Source organism: Schistocerca gregaria, chromosome 5 (genome assembly GCF_023897955.1).
Source record: "Schistocerca gregaria isolate iqSchGreg1 chromosome 5, iqSchGreg1.2, whole genome shotgun sequence".
NCBI lineage: Eukaryota > Metazoa > Arthropoda > Insecta > Orthoptera > Acrididae > Schistocerca > Schistocerca gregaria.
In genome coordinates this window covers 126350677-126377306 of record NC_064924.1, presented here as the reverse complement: position 1 = coordinate 126377306, position 26630 = coordinate 126350677, and the positions used below count along the sequence as shown (strand labels likewise).

At 45.0% G+C, this 26630-nt stretch overlaps 1 protein-coding gene across 1 annotated transcript in view; it reads left to right on the top strand.

The window, feature by feature from the left end:
- Positions 1–26630, top strand: part of LOC126273256 (zinc finger protein Gfi-1-like) — a 341803-nt gene that overhangs the window by 171449 nt on the left and 143724 nt on the right. The window contains exons 6-7 of the mRNA XM_049976800.1: positions 261–574; positions 12725–12906. Coding sequence (XP_049832757.1) covers positions 261–574; positions 12725–12906 — 496 coding nt within the window. The remainder of the gene's footprint in view (positions 1–260; positions 575–12724; positions 12907–26630) is intronic.

Here is a 26630-nt window from a genome sequence, read left to right as displayed (position 1 = left end):
TTTCTTTTCCATATAGTTCAATAATTTTCACCTTGCAAATCGCTCATGATGGAAGCAGGCAGGTCATGTTGAAGGAGGAAAGATAGACTCGTTTCAAAATGACGTTAATAGTTAAGTGACAGCACCTCACGAGGAGTAAATGCAACCCGTCAACTCGGTCGGTCGTGGTGCAGGCGGCGGCGGCGGCGGCAGCCATGGCGACGTCAGCCTCCGGGGGCGGCGGCGGCGGGTCCGGCTCCGCCTCCGGGGGCGGCTACGGCGGCACCGGGGGCGGCTCGGGGGCGGCCGGCGCGTCCGCCGAGGAGGAGCAGCTGTTCCGGCTGCGGCACTCGCTGATGGGCCAGTACCACGACCACCACCACCACCATCTGCTGCGCGGCGTCGGCGTGGGCGTCGGCGTGGGCGTCGGCGTCCCGCTGGGCGACGTCTACAGCTGCGTCAAGTGCGAGAAGATGTTCTCGACGCCGCACGGGCTCGAGGTGCACGCGCGGCGCTCGCACAACGGCAAGCGGCCCTTCGCCTGCGAGCTCTGCAACAAGACCTTCGGCCACGAGATCAGCCTCAGCCAGCACCGGTAAGCCAGCCGTCGACGGCGCCGTCTCGGCCGCCAGGCGGTCCGCTTTTCACACGGCCTGCGTGCCCATCTCCATCTCATTCTACCATGCCCAGATATTTTGTCTTTCGTGCAATCTGTCGTTGACTGCTGCTAGTTACAGTATTTGACTGATGTCATCCTCTGAACAACTACACTTTTATCTAATTCATTATTCAGAATCCAGTTTCTGCCTACACTGGACCATCTTCAGGCTAGAGAGGGTGATTTTTGCAATTGGGGGAATCGATGCCGGAGAGGATGAGGAGCAAACATGGTCACGGGGACGTATCAGTGCAAATGCTTTCTAAGGAAGGTGCATTCACTTGAAGATGGAGGTAAAAGATCTTTGGCAGTGACCCCAGCGCCAGCGCTAAGTATGGGGCTCGCCAGAGTGGGGTACCAACTGCCACTATCCCTATCACAAGGATTATTGCCTACGGACTTGCCTCCGATGAGTCACTTTTGCCGCTGGTTCGTCTCTCAGAACAGCAAGGTGTTGGCATTTCTACCATCCATCCTATTCACAGATGAGGCTGTCTTTGCGAGTGTTCAAAATGGTTCAAATAGCTCTGAGCACTATGGGACTTAACTGCTGTGGTCATCAGTCTCCTAGAACTTAGAACTACTTAAACCTAACTAAGCTAAGGACATCATACACACCCATGCCCGAGACAAGATTCGAACCTGCGACCGTAGCGGTCACGTGGCTCAAGACTGTAGCGCCTAGAACCGCACGGCCACTCCGGCCGGCCTTTGCGAGGGGCGGATATCATTAACCCTTACAACACCCACTTGTGGGCCATGGAGGATCCCCATCAGCACCGGTTCTGTCTCAGACTGTGGGAGATACTATTGATGACTGCTACGTTGTACCAGTCATCCTTCCACAACGCGTTACAGGCAAGGCGTATTTACACTTCCTGTCGATGACACTACCTCACCTGGTGGAAGAAGTGCCTTCGGTGGTAAGACAGGCAATATGGCCCTCTAGCGTGTGCAGCTGAAACACAGTACTCGTTCACTGATTTTCTGTGGATTGTCTCACTCTCAATTTTAAAAAGACACAACGTATTCAGTCCACGTATCTAGAGGTACTATATCAATCACATGAGTAACACATGGTGAGAGAAGCACAATCAGGGTACAAATTCCAAAATTTTTTTGTCTCCACATTAATGAGAATTTAAACTTGGAAAAACACATTTCGGAACTTCTAAAACTACTTAGTTCAGTCACATTTGCACTCAGAATCGTTGCAAATTTTGAGGAGGGGCAATCAAATCTGTAAGTCGACGTATTTTGCGTACTTTCTTCCAATAATGTCTTATGGAATTACGTTCTGGGCAGCTCAACCGTAAAAGAGAAATTCATTATTGCTCAAAAACGTGCAGTAAGAATAATATGTGGTCTTCACCCACGATCATGTTATGGACATCTACTGAAGAAGCTAGGTATACTTTCAAATGCTTCACTGTATACTTATTCTCTGATGAAGTCTGTTGGAAATAATCTGCGTATCGGCTGGCATGGAGGGCGTATTTGTTTTGTTCCGGCTCGGATGATTGAGAGCTTCTAGCTTCGGGGATATTCTGTTGTAATCGGCTTTAGGGGCACTTCTATGTTTCACACACACACACACACACACACACACACACACACACACACACAAAACAAAAAAAACGACATGAGAAGTAGAGTGCTAATTTTTAAATCTCTTAGTTTTAACGTAGAGTAGAGCGATGTAACTTGTAACACTTTCCAGGCTTTAGCCTCAAGCAAGTTCTGTAATATAAATTTAATATGTTTTCGTATTCCACTCAGAAATTGTAGCATTTACTTTATATGTTCTGCAGTCTGTTTCTGGAATTGAAAAAATTACTCTATGTGCGAAAAACTGTTCCAAAGTACATGGTCACGTACCTTGGAACGATATGTTCTATTCAAATTTTTCAGTTGAGAAAATCGTCACAATACTGTATTTATAGCCTCTGTGCGACATTGCTGCTCTACTAAACAGCAATAATCACTAAGGGAAATCAAATTAAGATGAAGTATTATCAAAAACCAGTTACAAATTAAAAATATTTTGAAATACGTTTCCATTTTAGAGACAGAGAAAGTCGTGAACATATTAGGGAAACTCAGTTTATTTGCAAATATCAAGTGTTACATGGTAAAAACAAAAAATCCTTATCAGAATTCAAGATGGTGCAGAGTAACGAACCATGGCTTACACGTAAGCCACACGTTCTATAACTAGTTTCGAAAATTTTCGTAATTTTACTCAATATAAAACTCTATCTGAAGAGTTATGAACATCCTAAAAATAACATTAATATTTTATACAAGTACTGAAGTTAAATAAGTAGCATTCGTAACAGTTACAGTCGCTGCACAAAACTCAATCTCACGTCTCGCCACAATAAAAACAGTAGAAAATACTGGAGAGTGCTTATGGCATTCTGTAGTGGGCATTACTTCATGTCATCCAAAAATAGGTCATTAGACTGAAACACCGACCACTAAACAACATTCGTTCCTAGGTACAGTCGTGGACAAAACGAGCGAGACCCCTCGCCTTTTCGTTATGCTAATCCGCACAGCTTTAAAGTCTGCTACACAGCATAACAGGCAAGGCGACGAAGTGCTACCAACATACTATGCACAGGCGTGAAATTGAAAATCATCCTTACTTTGTCAGACTGTTTTCAATCATGTCTAAGACTATATTAATGCTGATTAGTGTGTTAAACACAACACGTAAATATAAGATATAAATGAAAGAAGAAACGCTAATTAATATGAACTGTACTAATAAAAATGAATTTCAGCTTAGCGACATAACATAACTGTTTTAGTAAGACAAAGTACCCCAGATCGTTACGAATTAGCAAACAACATACGTTAAACAAATGACGCCGCGAAACGGTCTGTGTCAACGTTCAGACCAGTCATACTGGATTACCGTTGCGTAAGTTTTCTTTACATTAACAGCCGTATCTTTAGGTCGCATTTACAAAGAAGCTTACTTTTCTGCACCGTATACCGCAGGAAATGCGATGCATTTCCGCTTATTATGTCCAACCGTAGTCTAGGTAGATGGGTTTTAAGGGTTGGGTAGACAGATAGACGGTCAAGAAAGTGAGACAAGCAGGGTTCCATTTTTACCGATTTAGGTGACTAAATGCTAACAACGAAAATAACTACGACAGTCACTGAAGATGAGGGCCACATAAATAATTCCCCCTACTCTTTATTTGAAATGTTCTAGTTGCAGTCGATACATCAGCATATTAATTGTAGGTACACTTTCGATCCAAAACACGTTTACAGGAAAGCAAATAAAATCCATTTGCCTATACATGCGGTAATTCGGATCCTAGTATTAATGCCATCGCGCTTTAGAAATGCGAGCATTCCCATAGCTTAAGGATCAATTCGGCTAATGAACGTTTCCTGGCTGTGGCGAGTCCAATGGAGAATTCGAAACATTGTAGAATACATTTGGCAGCTATGTCGCCGTTCATTTCCTGGGGTGGTGCAGAATTATCCTAATAAATTTACTCGCTAATAAAATATTTGGTATTTCGATAAACATCCCGAATGGCTGTCACATAAGCGGTGACATAAAGGTAGAAAATTCATGTTTTTGAATCCAGAAAGCGCTAGGCAACAGAAACTGCAGATCATTTTGCCATTTTCATTGCGAAATTACCGGCTTATTCATGTCTGGGGTAATAACAGAGGGCTGTTTGCCTGGGCTGTCTTCTAGCGTAGTGAAAGGTGTTTGCTACTGCAAGGGAGGTCTGGTTTGTTTTCGGTTCTAATCTCGATGGAGGCAGATAGACTACCAACAAAGCAATTTTAAGAATTTCTTCCGTCTCCAATACTTTTTCTTGCTACCTTTATTCTGTACCGGCGCCCTGTGGATGTCAGTATGAAACTCTTTTAGAATTTCTTACTTGTTACTGCCTACTTTTTCCGGTTCTGTCAATAATTTACTAAATTTGCACACTTTCATGGTAGGTCAGCAACGTAATCCAGTACGACTGGTCTGAATATTGACCAACAAAGCAATTTTAAGAATTTCTTGCGTCCCCAATACTTTTTCTTGCTACCTTTATTCTGTACCGGCGCCCTGTGGATGTCAGTATGAAACTCTTTTAGAATTTCTTACTTGTTACTGCCTACTTTTTCCGGTTCTGTCAATAATTTACTACATTTGCACACTTTCATGGTAGGTCAGCAACGTAATCCAGTACGACTGGTCTGAATATTGACCAACAAAGCAATTTTAAGAATTTCTTGCGTCCCCAATACTTTTTCTTGCTACCTTTATTCTGTACCGGCGCCCTGTGGATGTCAGTATGAAACTCTTGTAGAATTTCTTACTTGTTACTGCCTACTTTTTCCGGTTCTGTCAATAATTTACTACATTTGCACACTTTCATGGTAGGTCAGCAACGTAATCCAGTACGACTGGTCTGAATATTGACCAACAAAGCAATTTTAAGAATTTCTTGCGTCCCCAATACTTTTTCTTGCTACCTTTATTCTGTACCGGCGCCCTGTGGATGTCAGTATGAAACTCTTTTAGAATTTCTTACTTGTTACTGCCTACTTTTTCCGGTTCTGTCAATAATTTACTAAATTTGCACACTTTCATGGTAGGTCAGCAACGTAATCCAGTACGACTGGTCTGAATATTGACCAACAAAGCAATTTTAAGAATTTCTTGCGTCCCCAATACTTTTTCTTGCTACCTTTATTCTGTACCGGCGCCCTGTGGATGTCAGTATGAAACTCTTGTAGAATTTCTTACTTGTTACTGCCTACTTTTTCCGGTTCTGTCAATAATTTACTACATTTGCACACTTTCATGGTAGGTCAGCAACGTAATCCAGTACGACTGGTCTGAATATTGACCAACAAAGCAATTTTAAGAAATTCTTGCGTCCCCAATACTTTTTCTTGCTACCTTTATTCTGTACCGGCGCCCTGTGGATGTCAGTATGAAACTCTTGTAGAATTTCTTACTTGTTACTGCCTACTTTTTCCGGTTCTGTCAATAATTTACTACATTTGCACACTTTCATGGTAGGTCAGCAACGTAATCCAGTACGACTGGTCTGAATATTGACCAACAAAGCAATTTTAAGAAATTCTTGCGTCCCCAATACTTTTTCTTGCTACCTTTATTCTGTACCGGCGCCCTGTGGATGTCAGTATGAAACTCTTGAAGAATTTCTTACTTGTTACTGCCTACTTTTTCCGGTTCTGTCAATAATTTACTACATTTGCACACTTTCATGGTAGGTCAGCAACGTAATCCAGTACGACTGGTCTGAATATTGACCAACAAAGCAATTTTAAGAATTTCTTGCGTCCCCAATACTTTTTCTTGCTACCTTTATTCTGTACCGGCGCCCTGTGGATGTCAGTATGAAACTCTTTTAGAACTTCTTACTTGTTACTGCCTACTTTTTCCGGTTCTGTCAATAATTTACTAAATTTGCACACTTTCATGGTAGGTCAGCAACGTAATACAGTACGACTGGTCTGAATATTGACCAACAAAGCAATTTTAAGAATTTCTTGCGTCCTCAATACTTTTTCTTGCTACCTTTATTCTGTACCGGCGCCCTGTGGATGTCAGTATGAAACTCTTTTAGAACTTCTTACTTGTTACTGCCTACTTTTTCCGGTTCTGTCAATAATTTGCTAAATTTGCACACTTTCATGGTAGGTCAGCAACGTAATCCAGTACGACTGGTCTGAATATTGACACAGACAGTTTGGCGGCCGAATGTGCGTAATATTTTGCTAATTCGTATCGATCTGGGGTACTTTGTCTTACTACAACAGTTACGTTATATCGATAAGCTGAGGGACCTCGCTCGTTTTGTCCACGACTGTACCTAGGAACGAATATTGTTCAGTGCTCGGTGCTTCAGAATGTCGTAAACATCTTAGTACTGTGGAAGAGGGCCGCTTTGAGGGTAAATGGCAGTATATGCACGACTTTTGAAATTGAATTAACAGAAAGAAAGGACTATTTTGTAAATTCTGCCATGACCACTACTTGCGTCAATTAGTAGATTCACCTGTCATTTGAAATCCTTCTGCTATCATGAAAATAACACAATATTCGGCAATTCTTGAAGAGCCTGCCACAGTATCTGTCACTATTCTGTGACTATGTCCACTTTTTCCTTCTATCTCCCCTTCAACGATAAACCATATTAAAGTGGAGGTCTCGCTTCGGAAAAGGCGCCCACCCTCACCCCCAAATTACACTGACTGAGTTTTATTGCTTCAAAAATTTTGTCAGTTTGGTGAAATATCTCATAATTGGTCACATGGCGTACTCATAGCATCCTGAGTATGCGGCGGTATACGCATAGTTCAAACGCTTTCATGGATAACATTTTAACTGTCCACGTTTCTACTTCCTATAGCAGCACTGACAACATATCGCAAATAAAAGATTACAATTACAAATCCGATTTCTCTGTTTTTCAAACGCTGGCTGCGTTCTGTTAGCCAGAATCCCAGGTATTTGATTTTTCTGACTCTCTAAAATAAATTATCATCAATGTGACAATCAAGTTGTTCATTCTCTTCTTGTTACTGGTCAAATTTTGTTTTGTGGCAGATAATATTAGGTCCACGATCTTAGCTAATGACGCTGAACTCTATTAATAAAGAGCTGAATGATTTCTATGTTATCAATGAATAAAACGGCGTCATTTGTTTAACGTATGTTGTTAAAAAAATGCATCACTGATCTTAGTTACTTTGTCGCCCACACATCAAAGATACTTAAGAATTCTAAAAAAATGTTGCTGATGGAAAGTGGTAGTTTTGTTATCAGATGTATTTAAAAAAAAAATTAGAATAAAACCCTTGATCGATCCTAAATTATTTGCTAGATATACGTAAGAGTTAAACGTCGTGTTGAAATAGCGAGAACACCACACGTGGTGTGTGTTCATCCTTACGTTCTCCTGCACCGCTGCAGCAAGCCCCTAATTTTTCCGTTTACAGCCTTCTGTTGTAACAGTGGTTGCGCTGGAGCTAGCCATAAAAGATATTCCTTTCTACCGTTAATAAAAGCAGTGTTTGTCCTGTGCAAACATGTCACCCACTGCGCCTTACGGAACCAATTTCCTTGATTGGTTGACTTTTCAATTATTCTTAATGAACGCCGACTCTTCCCGGGACAGGTCTTAACAGGGGACGCAGGAGCAGTACCGCCCTGTTTGCTCTGCGGGGATGAATAGAGTTCACCGCCTCGTGCACGCCAAGTGTCGGCAGCAGAAGTGCATCTTCAGGGTCTTGTTTTCGTGCCTTTTTGAGTGGCTCCTTTCTAATACGAAACTGTGTTGAAGTTCACGTTCTGCTAAACAAAGAACATATAGAGATATTTCGTGACAGTGAGTCTGACGCTACAATAATGATCTATGAACACTAGGTAACAATGGACACTCCCACTTTTCCACCCTCGAGGCCGTAGACAAGATGCCATGTTGTCACAGTCCTTCGTTTCGCTCTGAGGTATGAACGACTGCGGAGAATGTGTATTAGAGTCCGCATTATATGTCAGTTATGGGTGCGTACAAGAACGAAACACTAGTGGAGAACTCTCTCTGTATGACACCATATAATTACAGGAGTATGCGGGGAAGACGAGTGTTGTCCGCGTCTGCTAATTTGATTCCACACCAGCCAGTCTTATCTTCATCCGTAGATGTTACAATGTTGCAACCTTCTTTAGTCCTTCAGCTGGAGCTCTGGTTGTAGATTTGCATTTCGCCTAAATTTTCGTCTCCTGAATGGAGGTCTTATAATTTACAGGGGCGTTCCCGAAAGTAGTCGGAAACCGATCGTACAAAAGGGAATTTTAATATCGGGGGGGGGGGGGGGGGGGGAGGGGTAACTTTTACAGAAGACGCAGCAAATGAAGCAGAAATCAAAGCGAGGATCCAAGCCGCCAGCCGATCATACTCTGGTCTCACTCAACTTCTTGCATCGTATGGTCTCTCGAGTAATTTCAAACTCCAGCTATATAAAACAATGATTCAACTCGTAGTACTGTATGGTTGTGAAACTTGGAGTGTCCGGAAAAAGACTTTGAACAATCTGCTTGTTTTTGAGCGGAAATTCTTAAGGAAGACCTTTGATCCGGTACAAGATGAAACCACTGTAAAATGGAGGATCAGACATAATTGTGAACTAGACGGAATGTACAATAGACCAAATATTGTAGGATTATTGAGAACCAAGCGCCTTGTATGGGCAGGACATGTCAGTCGGATGGATAAATGCCGGTGGCGTTTGAAAGCTGTGGATTATACTCCCTATGGAAGACGCCCACCAGGAAGACCAAAGAAAAGACGGAGTGATGGAATCCATGAGGACTTGCTGCAGATTATAATATAGAATAACTGGAGCCAGGAGGCACAAAACAGAACTCAGCGGAGGAGGAACCATGTAGCAGCGCGAGGTCCTCTGGGCCTGATCGCGTAAAGCAAAGTAAAGTAAAGAAAGTCCAAGAAACTAATGCCTCAGAATGTTTTATGTGCAAACTCTTAAAGCTTTTAAAATAAAACGGACCTTATTAATATTCTACGTCTTTGTTCTTAATGTGTACGCATGTATTTCTCAACATAGCCACCCTGGCTACGAACACATATATCCCAGCGACTCACCAATTTGTTGATACCGTCACTGTAGAATGTTTGACATTGTTGACGGAGCCACGGTCTCACGCCGGCCGCGGTGGTCTCGCGGTTCTAGGCGCGCAGTCCGGAACCGTGCGACTGCTACGGTCGTAGGTTCGAATCCTGCCTCGGGCATGGATGTGTGTGATGTCCTCAGGTTAGTTAGGTTTAAGTAGTTCTAAGTTCTAGGGGACTAATGACCACAGCAGTTGACTCCCATAGTGCTCAGAGCCATTTGAACCACAGTCTCAACTCTGCTTGCATCGCTTCATCGCTATCAAAGAGAAGTCCTACAAGGCGTTCTTTAAGTTTTGAAACAGGGGAAAAATCGAATGGGACCAAGTCGGGACTGTATGGAGGATGGTGGATGGCAGTGAACCCAAGGTGTCGGATTGTTGCAGATGCCTCAGCTCTCGTGTGTGGTCTGCCACTGCCATGATGAAGGAGAGGAAGCTCTGTATGTGCATGAATCTTCGAATTCGTGCCCTCAGTTGTTTGCTGGTGTCGCAATACCTCGCACAGTTTATGCGATTGTGCTTAGGCACGACTGCCTAATTCACCACGTCCCTGAGCCCTGCATGACTTTGCCTGCTGGTGGGAAGGTCTTGAACTTCCTGGCGTGGAACTCTGTTGATGCTCTCTTATTTTCGGGGTCAAAATGGCGACCCTAGCTTCTATCGCCTGTCGCATTGTTGTTAAGGAACCCTTCAGCCTCACGCACAAAACGCAACGAAAATTGTCGACACTTGTCCAGTCCCCCCTGTTTCGTGTCAGGAGTGAACGTTGAGGCAGAGACTGTGCACAAAGCTTTCTGTACCGCAGTTACGCTGCGATTGCCTGTACACAAGTCTGGTGATACGTCACATGGGAGCTGTGTCTATGTAATTCGATGAGTCTTTACGGTTGCCGTAGGCGGTCGTTCACTACAACCTGTGTCATGCACGTTTAAGTTAACACCGCCGTTTTCATCATTACGAGCGCGTACAACCCAAAATTGTACATTAGGATGTCGATACAACCATCACCGTATTTTCATTCTTCTACGAGTTTCAACTGCAGTCACGTTTTCTAGGGTTGGAAAGCCGATTACAGCACGCTGTGTTTCACGCACCGACATCCTTACGTTATACGTTACATACCGCCAAGTTGCAGGCTACAATTAGGAGTCCTCTAGCGGTAATAGGTCGCCAGCAAAGCGGGAAAGTCGATCGAGCAATATGCATGACATGTAATACGTCAACCGATATTGAGACCAGAATGACACATTCGGAGACTGACTTTTCACCACGCCCTTGTACTTCCGCCGCACTCCATAAAGTGGTTTGCAGATTATGCACGAGGTGTGTTGAAAAAGTAACGAGAACTTCATAATTTCGTATTTGGATTAGCTTGTAATGCGCGATTCTTTCGTTGTTGTGTTGGTAAATATACCTGAGAATTATCTGTAAAGTTTCGGATACGTCTGATATTTAGTCTATTGTCAACTGTCAAAAAGATTACACGAGTTTCAGTAATATCGGCGACTATGTATTTTGCATAAAAGGAGGTCAGGAAATTTGCGTTAAATTTTCCTATAGCAAAATACGAGGTTTGGAACTTTAATAGTGGCAACTATTTATTTACAGCTCATACAAAATAGGTAACTGTTTCAAAGTTTTACTGACCTTCAAAGTAGTCACCAACATTGTGTATGACCCGTTGCCGCCAGCCGCGGTGGTCTCGCTGGTCTAGGCGCGCAGTCGGGAACCGTGCGACTGCTACGGTCGCAGGTTCGAATCCTGCCTCGGGCATGGATGTGTGTGACGTCCTTAGGTTAGTTAGGTTTAAGTAGTTCTAAGTTCTAGGGGACTAATGACCACAACAGTTGAGTCCCATAGTGCTCAGAGCCATATTTTTTAACCCGTTGCACCGATATGGAAGTTGTAGGATACTCTTAGCAGTGCCAGTTGTGTTGACAATGCGATGATATTGGTTTATAAATTCGGTCATGGCATGAAATTTTTTAGGATGTTTCGGATTTGAAACGTGTGGCAGCAAAAGTTGTTTCAAAGTGGTTAATTTAGAACAAAAACAGCGACGAGTTCAAGTTGATCAGGAGTCGCTAGATGATGTCAATAATACTGTGGAACTGCTGAAACGTTTCATAATAGGTGATGAAAGACTGAATTACGGATATGAAGTTGAAACTAAGGCCCAGCTGTCCCATCTGAAGCATTCTGGATAAAAAATAAATCTCGGTAACCAGAATGAGATTTTCGCTCTGCAGCGGAGTGTGCGCTGTAATGAAATTTCTTGGCAGATTAAAACTATGTGCCGGACCGAGAATCGAACTCGTGACCTTTGCCTTTCGCAGGCAGGTGCTCTGTTTGTAGAGCATTTGCCCGCGAAAGGCAAAGGTCCCGAATTCGAGTCTCGGTCCGGCACGCAGTTTTAGTCTGCCAGGAAGTTCCAAATCTCGGTAAGTGTGGTGAAATGTGAACGTTATGGACAAAGTGTTCTTTGATGCGAACGTTACACTGCACCATGATTCTTACTACGAAGTTTATCTGTCAGTAAGGATTACTACTTACAGGTTCAACGCCGTTTAGGTGAAGCAATCCGGGAAAAAAACGCCAGGATTTGAGGCGATCATGTCCAAGGCACCAAAACCGGCCATTTATTCAATAATCGATAACTAAAACTTGAATTGTACTTCTTCTTAGTGGCCGATTGCATCAACTTAGAAGCTTCTTTTGTGTTCTACTTTGGCTACACGATAACCTACCTGCTCACACTCCGTAGCTTGTTCGTGAATTTTTCGCCAAACAAAATACTGTAGTGATGCCACAGCCTCCATATCCGCCAGACGTGGCCCTATGTGACTTTTTTCTGCTCTCAAAATTAAATGAAAGCTTATAGCGTTTTACAAGCGTAAATGACAGCAAAAATGTATAGCCGAGAGAGCTACAAGCTATCCCAAAAGCCAAGTTCCAGAAGTGTGTAGGGGAATGGAAAATAAGCTGGGGATTCCTTTGGAGGGGATAACATTCATGTCCACGAACGACTGAATGTTCTTTCCGAAAAGCAAAAAAATTTCACGTTTCTTTTTCACGTCTCGTAGGTGTAGAGATTGAACACGAAATTTTTGTTCGACTTGATAACAGTTACACGCTATTACGAGATAAATAAATCTGGCCCGAAACATGTTTCATGCACGTTAAGACAGTCAACCTAACTTCCCTCATACACGCAGGATGCGGATGACGTAAGCTGGGTTGCCTGTCTTAACGTGCACGAAATATTTTTCGGGCCCGTTGCCCAACCTGTACAATTTAAGAGATCAGTAAGGTCAGAGGTAGCACGTGTGTGTGCCACTGGTCGCTTGTACGAGCTGCAGCGTGTAACGTGGCTCCGTCTTGTGTTGCAGGGCTGTCCACAACGTGGAGAAGGTCTTCGAGTGCAAGCAGTGCGGCAAGTCGTTCAAGCGCTCCTCTACGCTGTCGACGCACCTGCTCATCCACTCGGACACGCGGCCCTACCCCTGCCAGTTCTGCGGCAAGCGCTTCCACCAGAAGTCCGACATGAAGAAGCACACCTACATACACACCGGTGAGTGCCAGCTCGTTACCATCATCCAGGCTGAGTTGCGCTCGCGCCCAGCGCCAGCCAGATGAGTCGCACCAATACCCAGGAATGTATTCAGCATATGTACATCCATTGGCCCAACTTGTGGTGTGGGTCCTGCCAGGGGTTGGGTTGGGTTGGGTTGTTTGGGGGAAGAGACCAAACAGCGAGGTCATCGGTCTCATCGGAGTAGAGAAGGACGGGGAAGGAAGTCGGCAGCGCCCTTTCAAAGGAACCATCCCGGCATTTGCCTGGAGCGATTTAGGGAAATCACGGAAAACCTAAATCAGGATGGCCGGATGCAGGATTGAACCGTCGTCCTCCCGAATGGGAGTCCAGTTTGCTAACCACTGCGCCACCTCGCTCGGTCTCCTACCAGGGAAAGTTTGTCATAGCTTATCCGCAAAAACAACATTTTAGAGGAATTCTTCAACTAAAAGCCTGTATTGCAGCCTTTAAGGTTTAACTGTATAAATTCCACGACACAATTTAAGAATTTAATTTTGAAATCTTTTAGGGTAGGAGCGTTGTGTTTTTGCAACGTTTCGACGAATTTTAGACACGTCATCTGCAGGTGAAATCTTGGGCTCATGTCCAGTTTTTTGTTTTTTGTTTTTTTTGTTTTTGCATTATGGCCGCTGGACCGCAGACTCACAAGCCGAGTGGTTCCACCATCGGTAGCGATATTTCGTCGTGAGGTAAGCGACAAGACCACCGGCTGGGCCCTCTGCAGATGGGCTCTTCTATCTAGCGGCTGTAAAGGAAAGAAAACTCGACATGAATCAAAGATTTCTCCTGAAAATGACATGTAGGAAACTCGTCGAAACGTTGCGAAAACTCGATTAAGCTGATAACTCGAGATGATTTCACTGTACAATTTGTGATTCATTGAACTGAAAAAGATAAAAATTGAAACGAATTGTAATCATTAATGATTTGCAACGCCATCAACATCGCGGTGAAAAAATATTTTTTTTTTAAAAAAGTGCAAAACACGTAAAACTCAGCGTTTCAATATCGAAAATATAAACTGTGAAACATCCCCTTAGAAAAATTTATAAATGACTGTCGTGATAAACCTCTTACGTTATTTGATTTTCAAACAGCTGAGCAAAACTGAACGTACTCAGACATTTCTCTCTTTACTTATTCTGATCAACACTAAACTGACACACAATATTTTTAGCGCAACGGAATCTGACTTCCAATAATCCCTACAAAAGAATGGCCCTGACTAACAAAAATCTTCGTTACTCGAACTACTGCAACACAGCAATACTTTTGAATATTAAGGTAAATACTATATATATATATATATATATATATATATGACTTCCAGTTTTACAAATTTACTCTCTCTGATGGACACACGTCAAAATCATCCGCTCTCAAAACTACGGCATCTCACTCCCCACGTCCACCACTGTTGGCGGCTCGCCTCCAACTGCGCAACGCTATGCGCTGTTCCCATCCAAAAGAAGTTACCAACATAAAAACCTAAACAGCCTACTTACTACTGTAACTATAAGCAAACGGAACACCTTGCTAAGACGACGTCAACATACATTATTACAGACAGTACAGTGTTATGCATTTTGTAGAATAGAAGCAAGTCAATTTGTTATGAAAATGCAAGGTAACCAAATGATTGTAGCAGTCAAACAAATTTTACTTGTATTTAATTCAAAGACAGTACTTTCCTAACTAGTACGAGTTTCAAATGATGTTATGGGTTAATTTTCTAGCACCTGCACTTCATACTTGAGAATCTACTTAGAAGGAGCAAAGGGCGATCAAAGAATTTCCTTTCGAATGCCACGCTAGTCCCTTGCCTACATCTCGGTGCTTATATCACACAGGAATCGCGCTGGGGTGCATGTCCGCTGCAGCAACGCCCTCGAGTACAAACTTCTATGTCGCCTCTTATATAATATATTCGTAGATCAGTTATCTTAAAATATTACTTCCGATAATACCCCACCCTCTGTAGCTGCGGCCGCTAACGCACTCCTAGCGCGGTGGTGCACGACTCGGAGGTAAGCCAGTTCGAATACTGGTGGCGGATGAAATTTTCGCTGTCTTGTATTAAACTCGAAACCTCTCCGCAGTGTCTGATGAAGTGAAAGCATGCGATACTATTGATGGTGATCCGTCCGTCGGACGAGAACGCTACACTCCTCTCCTCATCGTGATCATTACATAATATAAACATAGTACTACACTTTACTGACATCCACTACACTCACCTACACTCTACAAATTCACGTACGACACAAATGTCACACAATCGCTAGGAAATTGGCCTATGTACGTGGAGGAAGAATATTTCTTCTGACAGGTGACTGAACCCACCACTTTGAGTATCCCAGCCAACAATGCAATACAGCACATGCACTATGTGATCAAAAGTATCCGGACACCCGCAAAAACATACGTTTTTCGTATTAGGTGAATTGTGCTGCCACCTGCTGCCAGGTACTTCATATCAGGGACCTCAGTAGTCATTAGACGTCGTGAGAGAGCATAATTGGGCGCTCCCTGGAACTCATTCACTTTGAACGTGGTCAGGTGATTGGGTGTCACTTGTGTCATACGTCTGTGCGCGACATTTCCACACTTCTAAACATGCCTAGCTCCACTGTTTCCGATGTGATAGTGAAATGGAAACGTGAAGGGACACGTACAGCACAAAATCGTACAGGCCGACCTCGTCTGTTGACTGACAGAGACCGACGACAGTTGAACAGTGTCCTAATGTCTAATAGGCAGACATCTGTCCAGACCATCACACAGGACTTCCAAACTGCATCAGGATCCATTGCAAGTACTGTAACAGGTAGGGAGGTGAGAAAACTTGGATTTCATGGTCGACCGGCTGCTCATTAGCCACATATCACGCCGGTAAAAGCCAAACGACGCCTCTCTCGGTGTAAGGAGCGTAAACATTGGGCAATTGAACGGTGGAAAACGTTGTTTGGGATGACGAATCACGGTACACAATTTGGCGATCCGATGGCAGGGTGTGGGTATCGCGAATGCCCGGTGAACGTCATCTGTCAACGCGTTTGGTGCCAACAGTAAAATTCGGAGGTGGTGGTGTTATGGTGTGGTCGTGTTTTTTATGGAGGGGCTTGCACCCCTCGTTGTTTTGCGTGGCGCTATCACAGGACAGGCCTACATTAATGTTTGAAGCAACTTCTTGCTTCCCACTGTTGAAGAGCAGTTCGGGATGGTGACTACATTTTTCAGCACGATCGAACATCTGTTCATAATGCACGGCCTGTGGCGGAGTGGATACACGACAATAACATTCCTGTAATGGACTGGCCTGCACAGAGTCCTGACCTGAATCCTATAGGGCGCCTCTGGGATGTTTTGGAGCGCCGACTTCGTCCCAGGCCTCACCGACCGACATCGATAACTCTCCTCAATGCAGCACGCCGTGAAGAATGGTCTGCCATTCTCCAAGAAGTCTTCCAGCACCTGAATGCCTGCGAGAGTCGAAGCTGTCATCAAGGCCAAGGGTAGGCCAACACCGTACTGAATTCCAGCATTACCGATGGAGGGCCCCACAAAACTTACAAGTCATTTTCAGCCAGATGTCTGGATTTTTTTATAATACAATGTACGTGTTTTACTTTCAATGGCCAGATAATCCAAATAGTGGAGCTTGATTTCTATCACGACGTTTGAAACCTTTTATTGGTGAACATCAATTTTGAAAAATTATCCGTTTTTACTGGTGAACATTATCATCACTCAAAGGTCCATGTTTAGACTGACATTAATAGTAGGAAAACAATATTTGACGTTAATTTTGCAAATGGGAGTATACACTCGATCTCTCCTGACTAATTACTTTTTCATTTTCCTCTTGATATCGTGATAAAAAGACGTCAACTGAAACACTTCATTCCATACTTCATAGTCTAAGTCACTGTTATATGTCTCAGATAACTGTCGAGCAGCTGTGATTATCTCTCAGTGGGATGTGTATCTAACTTTTCGAGAAACGCAAAACGAGAATCATCTAGTTTTTACGCCTGAAACATCTGCCGCGATGTAGATTTAAACTAGGCCATGACAAGAGTGAAACGAGTTTCCTCTAAACACATTTCTCGGTTTCACTTTTAAATTTCCTGCTAAAATGCACACGATGACTTTGTTATGACGTCACGAGTCGCAAAGATGTCTGTCCGGCGCTTTGGAACTTGAGACGTCTTATACTTAATTGGAGTGTAGATTTTCTCGGCAAATACACTCCTGGAAATTGAAATAAGAACACCGTGAATTCATTGTCCCAGGAAGGGGAAACTTCATTGACACATTCATGGGGTCAGATACATCACATGATCACACTTACAGAACCACAGGCACATAGACACAGGCAACAGAGCATGCACAATGTCGGCACTAGTACAGTGTATATCCACCTTTCGCAGGAATGCAGGCTACTATTCTCCCATGGGGACGATCGTAGAGATGCTGGATGTAGTCCTGTGGAACGGCTTGCCATGCCATTTCCACCTGGCGCCTCAGTTGGACCAGCGTTCGTGCTGGACGTGCAGACCGCGTGAGACGACGCTTCATCCAGTCCCAAACATGCTCACTGGGGGACAGATCCGGAGATCTTGCTGGCCAGGGTAGTTGACTTACACCTTCTAGAGCACATTGTGTGGCACGGGATACATGCGGACGTGCATTGTCCTGTTGGAACAGCAAGTTCCCTTGCCGGTCTAGGAATGGTAGAACGATGGGTTCGATGACGGTTTGGATGTACCGTGCACTATTCAGTGTCCCCTCGACGATCACCAGAGGTGTACGGCCAGTGTAGGAGATCGCTCCCCACACCATGATATCGGGTGTTGGCCCTGTGTGCCTCGGTCGTATGCAGTCCTGATTGTGGCGCTCAATTGCACGGCGCCAAACACGCATACGACCATCATTGGCACCAAGGCAGAAGCGACTCTCATCGCTGAAGACGACACGTCTCCATTCGTCCCTCCATTCACGCCTGTCGCGACACCACTGGAGGCGGGCTGCACGATGTTGGGGCGTGAGCGGAAGACGGCCTAACGGTGTGCGGGACCGTAGCCCAGCTTCATGGAGACGCTTGCGAATGGTCCTCGCCGATACCCCAGGAGCAACAGTGTCCCTAATTTGCTGGGAAGTGGCGGTGCGGTCCCCTACGGCACTGCGTAGGATCCTACGGTCTTGGCGTGCATCCGTGCGTCGCTGCGGTCCGGTCCCAGGTCGACGGGCACGTGCACCTTCCGCCGACCACTGGCGACAACATCGACGTACTGTGGAGACCTCACGCCTCACGTGTTGAGCAATTCGGCGGTACGTCCACCCGGCCTCCCGCATGCCCACTGTACGCCCTCGCTCAAAGTCCGTCAACTGCACATACGGTTCACGTCCACGCTGTCGCGGCATGCTACCAGTGTTAAAGACTGCGATGGAGCCCCGTATGCCACGGCAAACTGGCTGACACTGACGGCGGCGGTGCACAAATGCTGCGCAGCTAGCGCCATTCGACGGCCAACACCGCGGTTCCTGGTGTGTCCGCTGTGCCGTGCGTGTAATCATTGCTTGTACAGCCCTCTCGCAGTGTCCGGAGCACGTATGGTGGGTCTGACACACCGGTGTCAATGTGTTCTTTTTTCCATTTCCAGGAGTGTATTTCATTGATGAGATTTTCTCGCGTTATCGGCTGAATAGTGGCGTCGTCTTGCCGCCAAGTTTCGGCCAGTTTCCTCTTCGTCTTCTTCAGAATTTTACAGCGTTTTGAAGCTTCGCTGGATCTCCCCCCTTGCAGCGGTGTGCTGTACGAGAAAGCAGGCTTTCTCGGCGAATTTCGTTGATGAAATCTTGTCAGAGACTCATCTGAAGACGACAAATAGGACATTCGTCGAAAAGCTGTGTCTACACGATGCCACGACTCTGCTGATAAACCGACAGTATTCCATCAATCTCGTGAGTTTCCTACAGTCTCGAATCGCCGACGGGAGGGGCTGCGCAATTAGTGACTCTAACCGAGCGGCCACTCCGCTAGGCTAGGTCGTTTCAATCTTTACAGCTGAAGAGCTACGCATTTGACCGAACAGCGTTAGAAATTTAACTTAACGGATCGCGAAATTAGAATGAGCTGAGTGCGACGTTTATCGTGTGAGGTGTCCACGGCGAAATTCAACAAACTGAACACGCGCAAAACAATTTCTTCTGCATATTTTGCTATTATAAGGCTGCCCGAGCACCAATATTAAAAGAAATATTCTTTTAAAAATCTTTTATGGGCTGCAGCCTAAATAGCCTGCTCGTAAAAGCGGCCCTGAAAATAACTGCCACTAGGATTTGATCTGAGGTCTCTCAGAGTATGTGTCTGTTCAGTCACCTTCCTGTCCTGTGTCATCATTCATTGCACCACTTAATTTTGTCTGATTTAGCTTCGACGGTTCCAGTAACTATTAATTTAATTAGTGAATGACAGTGAAAAATGCCAAAAACGAGTTCCTAGAAAGATTTGAGCAGAAAAAAAGCGTTATCGTTCTGTTTTCTAATTTTGACATTTTAATAACGAGGCCAAATCAGCAAGTAACTCAAAATGAAATTCATCTCAGGAACGCATTTTCATGCAAAATAAATATCACTGTTTGCAACATAACTGTTGCAATACTGAGTTACTATACTGGTGTGCAAAACTTAAGAACGAAGGTTAATTTTCTCGTTATGTGTCACTGCCAAGTAACGTAGCTCATTGCAACTTGGACCATACATAGCACTGCTGCAGTATTGTATAAAAGGTAACTACAAAAATTACAGTGAAGATTTATCACTGTGCGCTGAACATCAGAGTGGTTGGTACACTGTTCTTAATAGAGTTTGGGGTCACTACAGAGTCATCAAGGACGGCAGTACATGCTTTGCAACGTGCTTCCTCGTTGGCGACAAGACTGCTAAGGGAATTAGAAATGTGTATTAATACCTTGAGCTGCTGACGGGCGTTGATATATATCAACGGGGACAGGTGAAAATGTATGCCCGGGCCTCGAACCCGGGGTCTCCTGCTTGCATGGCAGACGCCCTATCCAGCTGAGCCACCGAGTGCACAAAGGATAGTGCGACTGCAGGAACTATCTCGCGCACTCCTCCCGCGAGACCCACATACTCATCTTATATGCCCACACACTACATTCGTAGCGTCCCTACCCAAGACACTCATTAATCGTGGTAGACATTCTTACCTAGTCCCGTAAGAGTTCGTGTAATATGTCTGCATCCGCACAGAAAAGGAAGGTCATGGCCGGTATTGCCAGAACTATATACTTATATGGATATGGTGTCTGTTCTTTCGGAGTTATGGTATAGCTTCCCATTGCTCCATCGGGGCAACTGTCAACTCCTGGATGCTCGCTGATGCAAGTGGCCGTACGGCAATACGTTCGCCTAACGCATCCCACACGTGTGCACTCAGCCCTTGTGAGCCAAACTGAGGAGCTACTTGACTGAGAAGTAGCGACTCCGGTCTGGCCGGGAGGGCGGTGTGCTGACCACATGGCCCTCCGTATCCGCATCCGGTGACGCCTGTAGTCTAAGGATGACACGGCGGCCGGTCGGTCCCGTTGGGCCTTCATGGCCTGTTTGGGCGGAGTTTAGTTTTTAGTTTTATCCCACACGTGTTCGGAGGGATTTAAGTCGAGGGAGGGGGGGGGGGGGGGGGGTCACACGAGCAGACCTGTCCAATCACCGAATATCCTCTCCTTCCGAAGAACTCCTACATGTGCGCTGGTCGGTGCGGTCACGCATTGTCATCCACAGAAATGATATCAGGAACGATGCACCCTTGAATAGACGTATATGAGGAAGAATTTACAGTGTTACTGCAATGCTGAGCGGTGAGTGTAGTGTGTTCAAAAGATTTAGAGTTCACTACTCGACTACAGCGTTATGACTCCCCACATCATAACACTGGACCACAAACGGTCACGTTCGACAGTGCTGGACGAGTCCTCGTACGGCGAGAGGTGTTAAGACGTAATGTGCCAGCTACATCTGCCTCTACGTCTACACTCTGCGAGACACCTTGCGGTGTGTCGCGGTGGATTCTTGTTGTCTTCCACCTTCTCCCCACATACCCACTCTATTCACCATCGGCGCGCGGAGAGAATGAGCTACAATTCGTCTGATTCTCTCGTCGTGATCTTTTCTCGGGACGTTTCAGGGAGGAAGTGACATTCCGTCCAACTTTTCCTGGAAGTTACGCTTTCGAAATTTCTCCGTGATTCTTAGTCCACAACGCCAATAAAGGTAGAGCAGTTCTGGTAGAAGCACCTACATTTCGATTTTTTTTTTTCGTTTTTCAGGAACGCACTGCTGACACGTTTTCTTGGTTTATAAATCTGACACGCTAGTCTGCCGATCACTTTCTCGTGAGCGCTGAGTCCAGGCTCCCCGCCTTAAATTGTTCAGTGAAGCATCCTCCATGTTCCGTTAAATTTTTGCACGCTCTTACAGAAACACCCGGTATGAAAGAACGTAAAATATGACTAGGTACAACTGCGTTTTTGTCGTACAGTACCGGCCAACAGGTAATTTCAGTTTTCACATAGATTTTTTCCTTCTTGTGTCTTTTCAATATGAAATGGCAGAAAATAAGAAAAAAGTAAGAGGGAAATGGAAAGAAGAGTACATTAAAATGGATGTGAGTAACGTTATGTCAAACAAAATGCATTTCAAGCGATACTGCAACACACTTTCTACAAGCCTTGTAACTGTAGCTCTTCTACTTTACATGTTACTGAGTAGATAAATAAAAAATAAAAATCATTACACTACGCTATTCAAAGAACACGTCTTGAAGTAAGAGAGTAGTATATTAACCTCAACAGTTACACAGTAAAGTCAGAAAACGGTAACGCGGCCGACAATGCAAGGCTCTCCCCTACACGAGAGGGTACCCAAAAAAACTGGAACTGACCGTTACAACTAATACATTTGTCCCACCTGTGCTTCCACCGTTCCAAAAACTTTTTATAGTCATCTTTTGAAATAACTGACAGCTCCTCCCACGTTTTTTGCTTGGCTTGTCTAAAGTTGTCAAATCGATGTCCTTTCATGTCACTTTTCATGTGTGGAAATAAGGAAAAGTCGCACGGAGGCAGGTCAGGCTAGTACGGTGCGTGAGGCAGCGGAACCATGCCATTTTTAGCCAAAAACTGCCTAGCAGAGGTTGATAATATCGCTTCAGCTCTGCGCTCTTGGGCAGCACACCGCGCCTGGTGCATTCGACACTCGGGGACCGCAGCACAGCTACGACACTTGAGGATGGGCTTATAACAGTCCGAAACTGGTCGTGTGAAAATAAAGTACAGTAGACCGTCGATTATCCGAACGTCGGTCAACCGAACGACCGCTTAACCGAACTGTGTACTCGCTCGCACCTGTCACTCTCCCACCCTACCGCCCATCATCCCCCCTCACTCCCACAGTAGTCGCCGCACTGGGCCACCGCTGGCGGAACATTGCTTCTAATGGGGCCTTCACAAGGCGCTGCTGACCGGCCAAGCCGCCAGTCGCTGTGTTTGAACAGTCAGTACACTTCTGTCGTCTTGGCACTGGCGGTAGAAGTAGCGGTAGTATCAAAGCTGTTTACAGAAACAGCTGCGCCAGCTTGGAGTTGAGACGTGCCGCTCCGCGCAGTTTGAAGGATTGCGCGCCCCCAGGAAGAGCTTCTCATGGTGCAAACAGTCACCTTGTGTTCTCTGTTACGACCACTTGTGTGCTGCTGCGTGAAGAAGTGAACTTGACGATACAAAATGCTTGATCGTAAACGTGTTGTCCTTTCTATGAGGGACAAGTACGAGGTTATTAAAAGGTTAGAAGAAGGTGAATCTGCAACCACTTTATCCAATGAGTACAAGGTGGGGAAGTCGACAATTACGGATATAAAAAAACAAAAGACAAGCATTTCAAGTTTTACAGCTATGCTTGATTCTACTGATGGATCAACAAGACGTAACACTATGAAGATCGCCACTAACACAGATCTAGATGATGCTGTTTACAAATAGTTTACACAAAAGAGATCGGAAGGAGAACCTATCTCAGGTCCCATTCTGTGTGAGAAGGCAATGCAGTTCAACGAAAAACGTGGAGGGCCTTCGAACTTTAAAGAGAGCACGGGTTGGTTAAAACGCTTCAAGTCAAGACACGGCATTCGTGAGCTTATATTACAGGGAGAAAAACTGTCGGCTGAGTCTTCAGCAGCCGATTCTTTCAAAGTAAAACTAAGGGACATATTAAGGGGAGAAGACTATGCTCTCGAAAACGTTTACAATGCTGACGAAACTGGACTTAAGTGGAAAGCTTTACCGAGAAAAACTCTTGTTTCACGTCACGAATTAGCAGCGCCTGGTCCTAAAACAAGCAAGGACCGTGTTACAGCTTTGCCTTATGCCTATGTTCGTCACGGGTGAAAGTAAAAAACCGCGTTGTTTCAAGCACGTTAATATGTCATCCTTGCCTGTTCTGTACACCTCACAAAAGAGTGCCTGGATGCTTAGTACAATTTTTATGAAGTGGTTTCTGGACGTTTCCGTACCGTCTGTAAAAGCTCATCAGCTAAAGAATGGGAAAAGGGAGAAAACACTGCTTCTCCTTGACAATGCACCAACTCATCCTTCATGTGATATTTAAACGAAAAAGACGAGTTCATAAAGGTAATATTTCTTCCACCTAACGTAACCTCCTTATTACAGCCCATGGATCAAGGTGTTATAGAGTCTTTCAAACGATATTACAGGAAAGAATTGTCGCGTAAGTTATTGTTAGAAAGAGAAGATAATGGAGAAGAAAGTCTCTTAAGAGATAATAAGAATATTGACTTGAAAGGCGCGTCCTACATGATCAGCGCAGCATGGAATAGTGTAAAGGAAGAGAATTTGAAGAAAGCCTGGAACAAAATTTTGGACACAGAAGAAAATTCACAAGGTATGATTGAAAATGACGAACAGAATGATATGTCCGAAATTATCGGTATGCTGAAAGAAATAGATTGCCACGAATGTGATGAAGAAGACGTTCATGAATTGATGAATATCGATGATGCAGATTCAGGACACCAAGTCATGGAGGACAGCGAGATTGTAAACCTCGTCACTGATAAAAATGACGCCGCCAGCATCTCATCAATCAGTGCTTCAGAAAGTGAAGATGAAAGTATACCAACAGCTTTAGACAGACAATAATAAAGGATTTTTTTAAACGTTGATTTTGTATACTGTGTGTATTGTTCATGCAAAATGCGTATGTAATGTGTATATATTTTTATTTAATAAACTGTGCCTCATACTATATATTCCTACCGAAGTTGCCTTTGTGTGTTACTTCGTAATATAAAAGAGATGCCTGTTTTTATGAATAAATTTACTGTACAGTACTTCTTTTTGGCAAATAGACGTGTACATTTCGATTATCCGACCAAACCAGTTTTCCGAACACCCATGTCCCCCAATTACCTCGGATAATCGGCGCTCTACTGTAATTTACAACTGAAGCAGTATTTTCAACTTCTGCTATAATGAAACTTCCTGGCAGATTAAAATTGTGAGCCGGGACGAGACTCGAACTCGGGACCTTTGCCTTTCGCGGGCAAGTACTCTACCAACTGAGCTACCCAAATCACGCCCCGTCCTCACAGCTTTAATGCCGCCAGTACCTCGTCTCCTACCTTCCAAACTTCGCAGAAACTCTCCTGCATACCTTGCAGAACTAGCACTCCGGGAAGAAAGGATATTGCGGAGACATGGCTTAGGCACAGCTTAGGGCATGTTCCCAGAATGAAATGTTCACTCTGCAGCGGAGTGTGCGCTGATATGAAACTTCTATAAACTGCTATAATGTTCAGTTGCGGATGTTCTGCCAACTAGATTGTTTGCAAAAACTGCCTAACAGACATGGTTATGTGTGCAGGTGCGGTGTCCTGTGGGAGCACCAGTCTGCCGTCTGCTACAAATCGGGTCTTTTTTGACGAACACAGTTGCACAATCTTCTTAACACTCTGACAATTGATCAATTGTCTGTCGACGGTCTGTGAACATAAGCTCTCCAATATTTTCAATATTATGGTCGATTTGGGCAGTTGATGGACGTGCAGAACGAGGCCTGTCATCAATCCACACGTCGTTTTTAAATCTAGCAAACCCCTCGAGCACATGTTTTCCCTATAGCGTGATATTGGCAATCTGTTTCCAACATTTATACAATTACAGCATCATTTGTGCTAAGCAGAAAACTAAATTTCAAAGCAGCACATTGTTCACTTAAATATGCCATCATAAGTAAGAAAACAAGGACAAAGCAGCGCTACCAAAATAATCATTGCAGATGAACAGAACAAGCCATGTCTAAAACACAGGCAGCACTGAACAGGCAACGAGTTGCGCCATACCGCCCAGCGGCAGAAATGCGTACTACACAAGCTCCGCCCACGGCAATGTTATTCCGGTTTATGCCTGGGCATCCCCTTGTACATAACGGTTTGGCTTTCTTTAATCTATCTTCCAAGATAAACAGACTTCAGAGAAGAAGAATTTCTCTCACACTGTACACGTTCTTTGTTGGGAGATAAATTTTCGAACGTCGCTCATACGAGTGTGTCACGTCGGGATGAGCTGGCGGAAACTTCGTCCAATGTTAGCGTACAGACAGCGGCCTGGAGCCGCGCTGGAAGGCAGCCGCGCCTGCCGCCGCTGGAGCCGGTCCCACCCCCGCCTCTTAGCCACCTCCCCGCTTCTCTCCTGCCCCCCCCCTTCCCATCTCGCCCCCTCCCTTCCTCCCTCACTCCAGCACCCAGCTAAAGCTCTCTCCGGAGCGGCCAGCAGACCCGAGATTGGCGCGGCTGCTGGAATCCTGGAATGCCGGCCCCGTATTTAATATGTCGGCCCCTGGTCCCGGGATCTGATTCCCCAGCCGCCGCCGCCGCCGCCGCCGCCGCCGCCTCCACCGCTCCCGCACCGCCCCCGCGCCGCCGACGCTCCGGCTGTAATTAGTGAATTATTCACGGGCCGCAATTAATAACGGCTCCACGCAGAGCGGCATTCCTGCCGCGCTACACTCCGCCCTCAAGCGCTTTCTTTGCGCCGATAAGCGGCCAGCGAAAATACTCCCCGGCTGTTCCACCACCACTGCGGCCGACTACAAAACGGCTTGGTTGTTTTTCTTTTTTTCGCTTGAAAAGCACAGAAACACAGTCACACTCGCGCACCCCTTTCCGACACCGTAAAAGTCCAAAACAGAGCGTTATCAACTTGTAGAGAAAACGTCAACTGTGGAAAAAAAGCATAATCTGGCACAGAGCTAAACTACTGGCCATTAAAACTGCTACACCAACAACAAATGCAGCTGATAAACGGGTATTCATTGGACAAATATATTACACTAGAACTGACATGTGATTAAATTTTCGCGCAATTTGGGTGCATAGACCCTGAGAAAATAGTACCCAGAACAATCACCTCTGGCCGCAATAACGGCCTTGATACGCCTGGGCATTGAGTCAAACAGAGCTTGGATGGTGTCTACAGGTACAGCTGCCCATGTAGCTTCAACACGATACCACAGTTCATCAAGAGTAGTGACTGGCGTATTGTGACGAGCCATTTGCTCGGCCACCATTGACCAGACATTTTCAATTGGTGAGAGATCTCGAG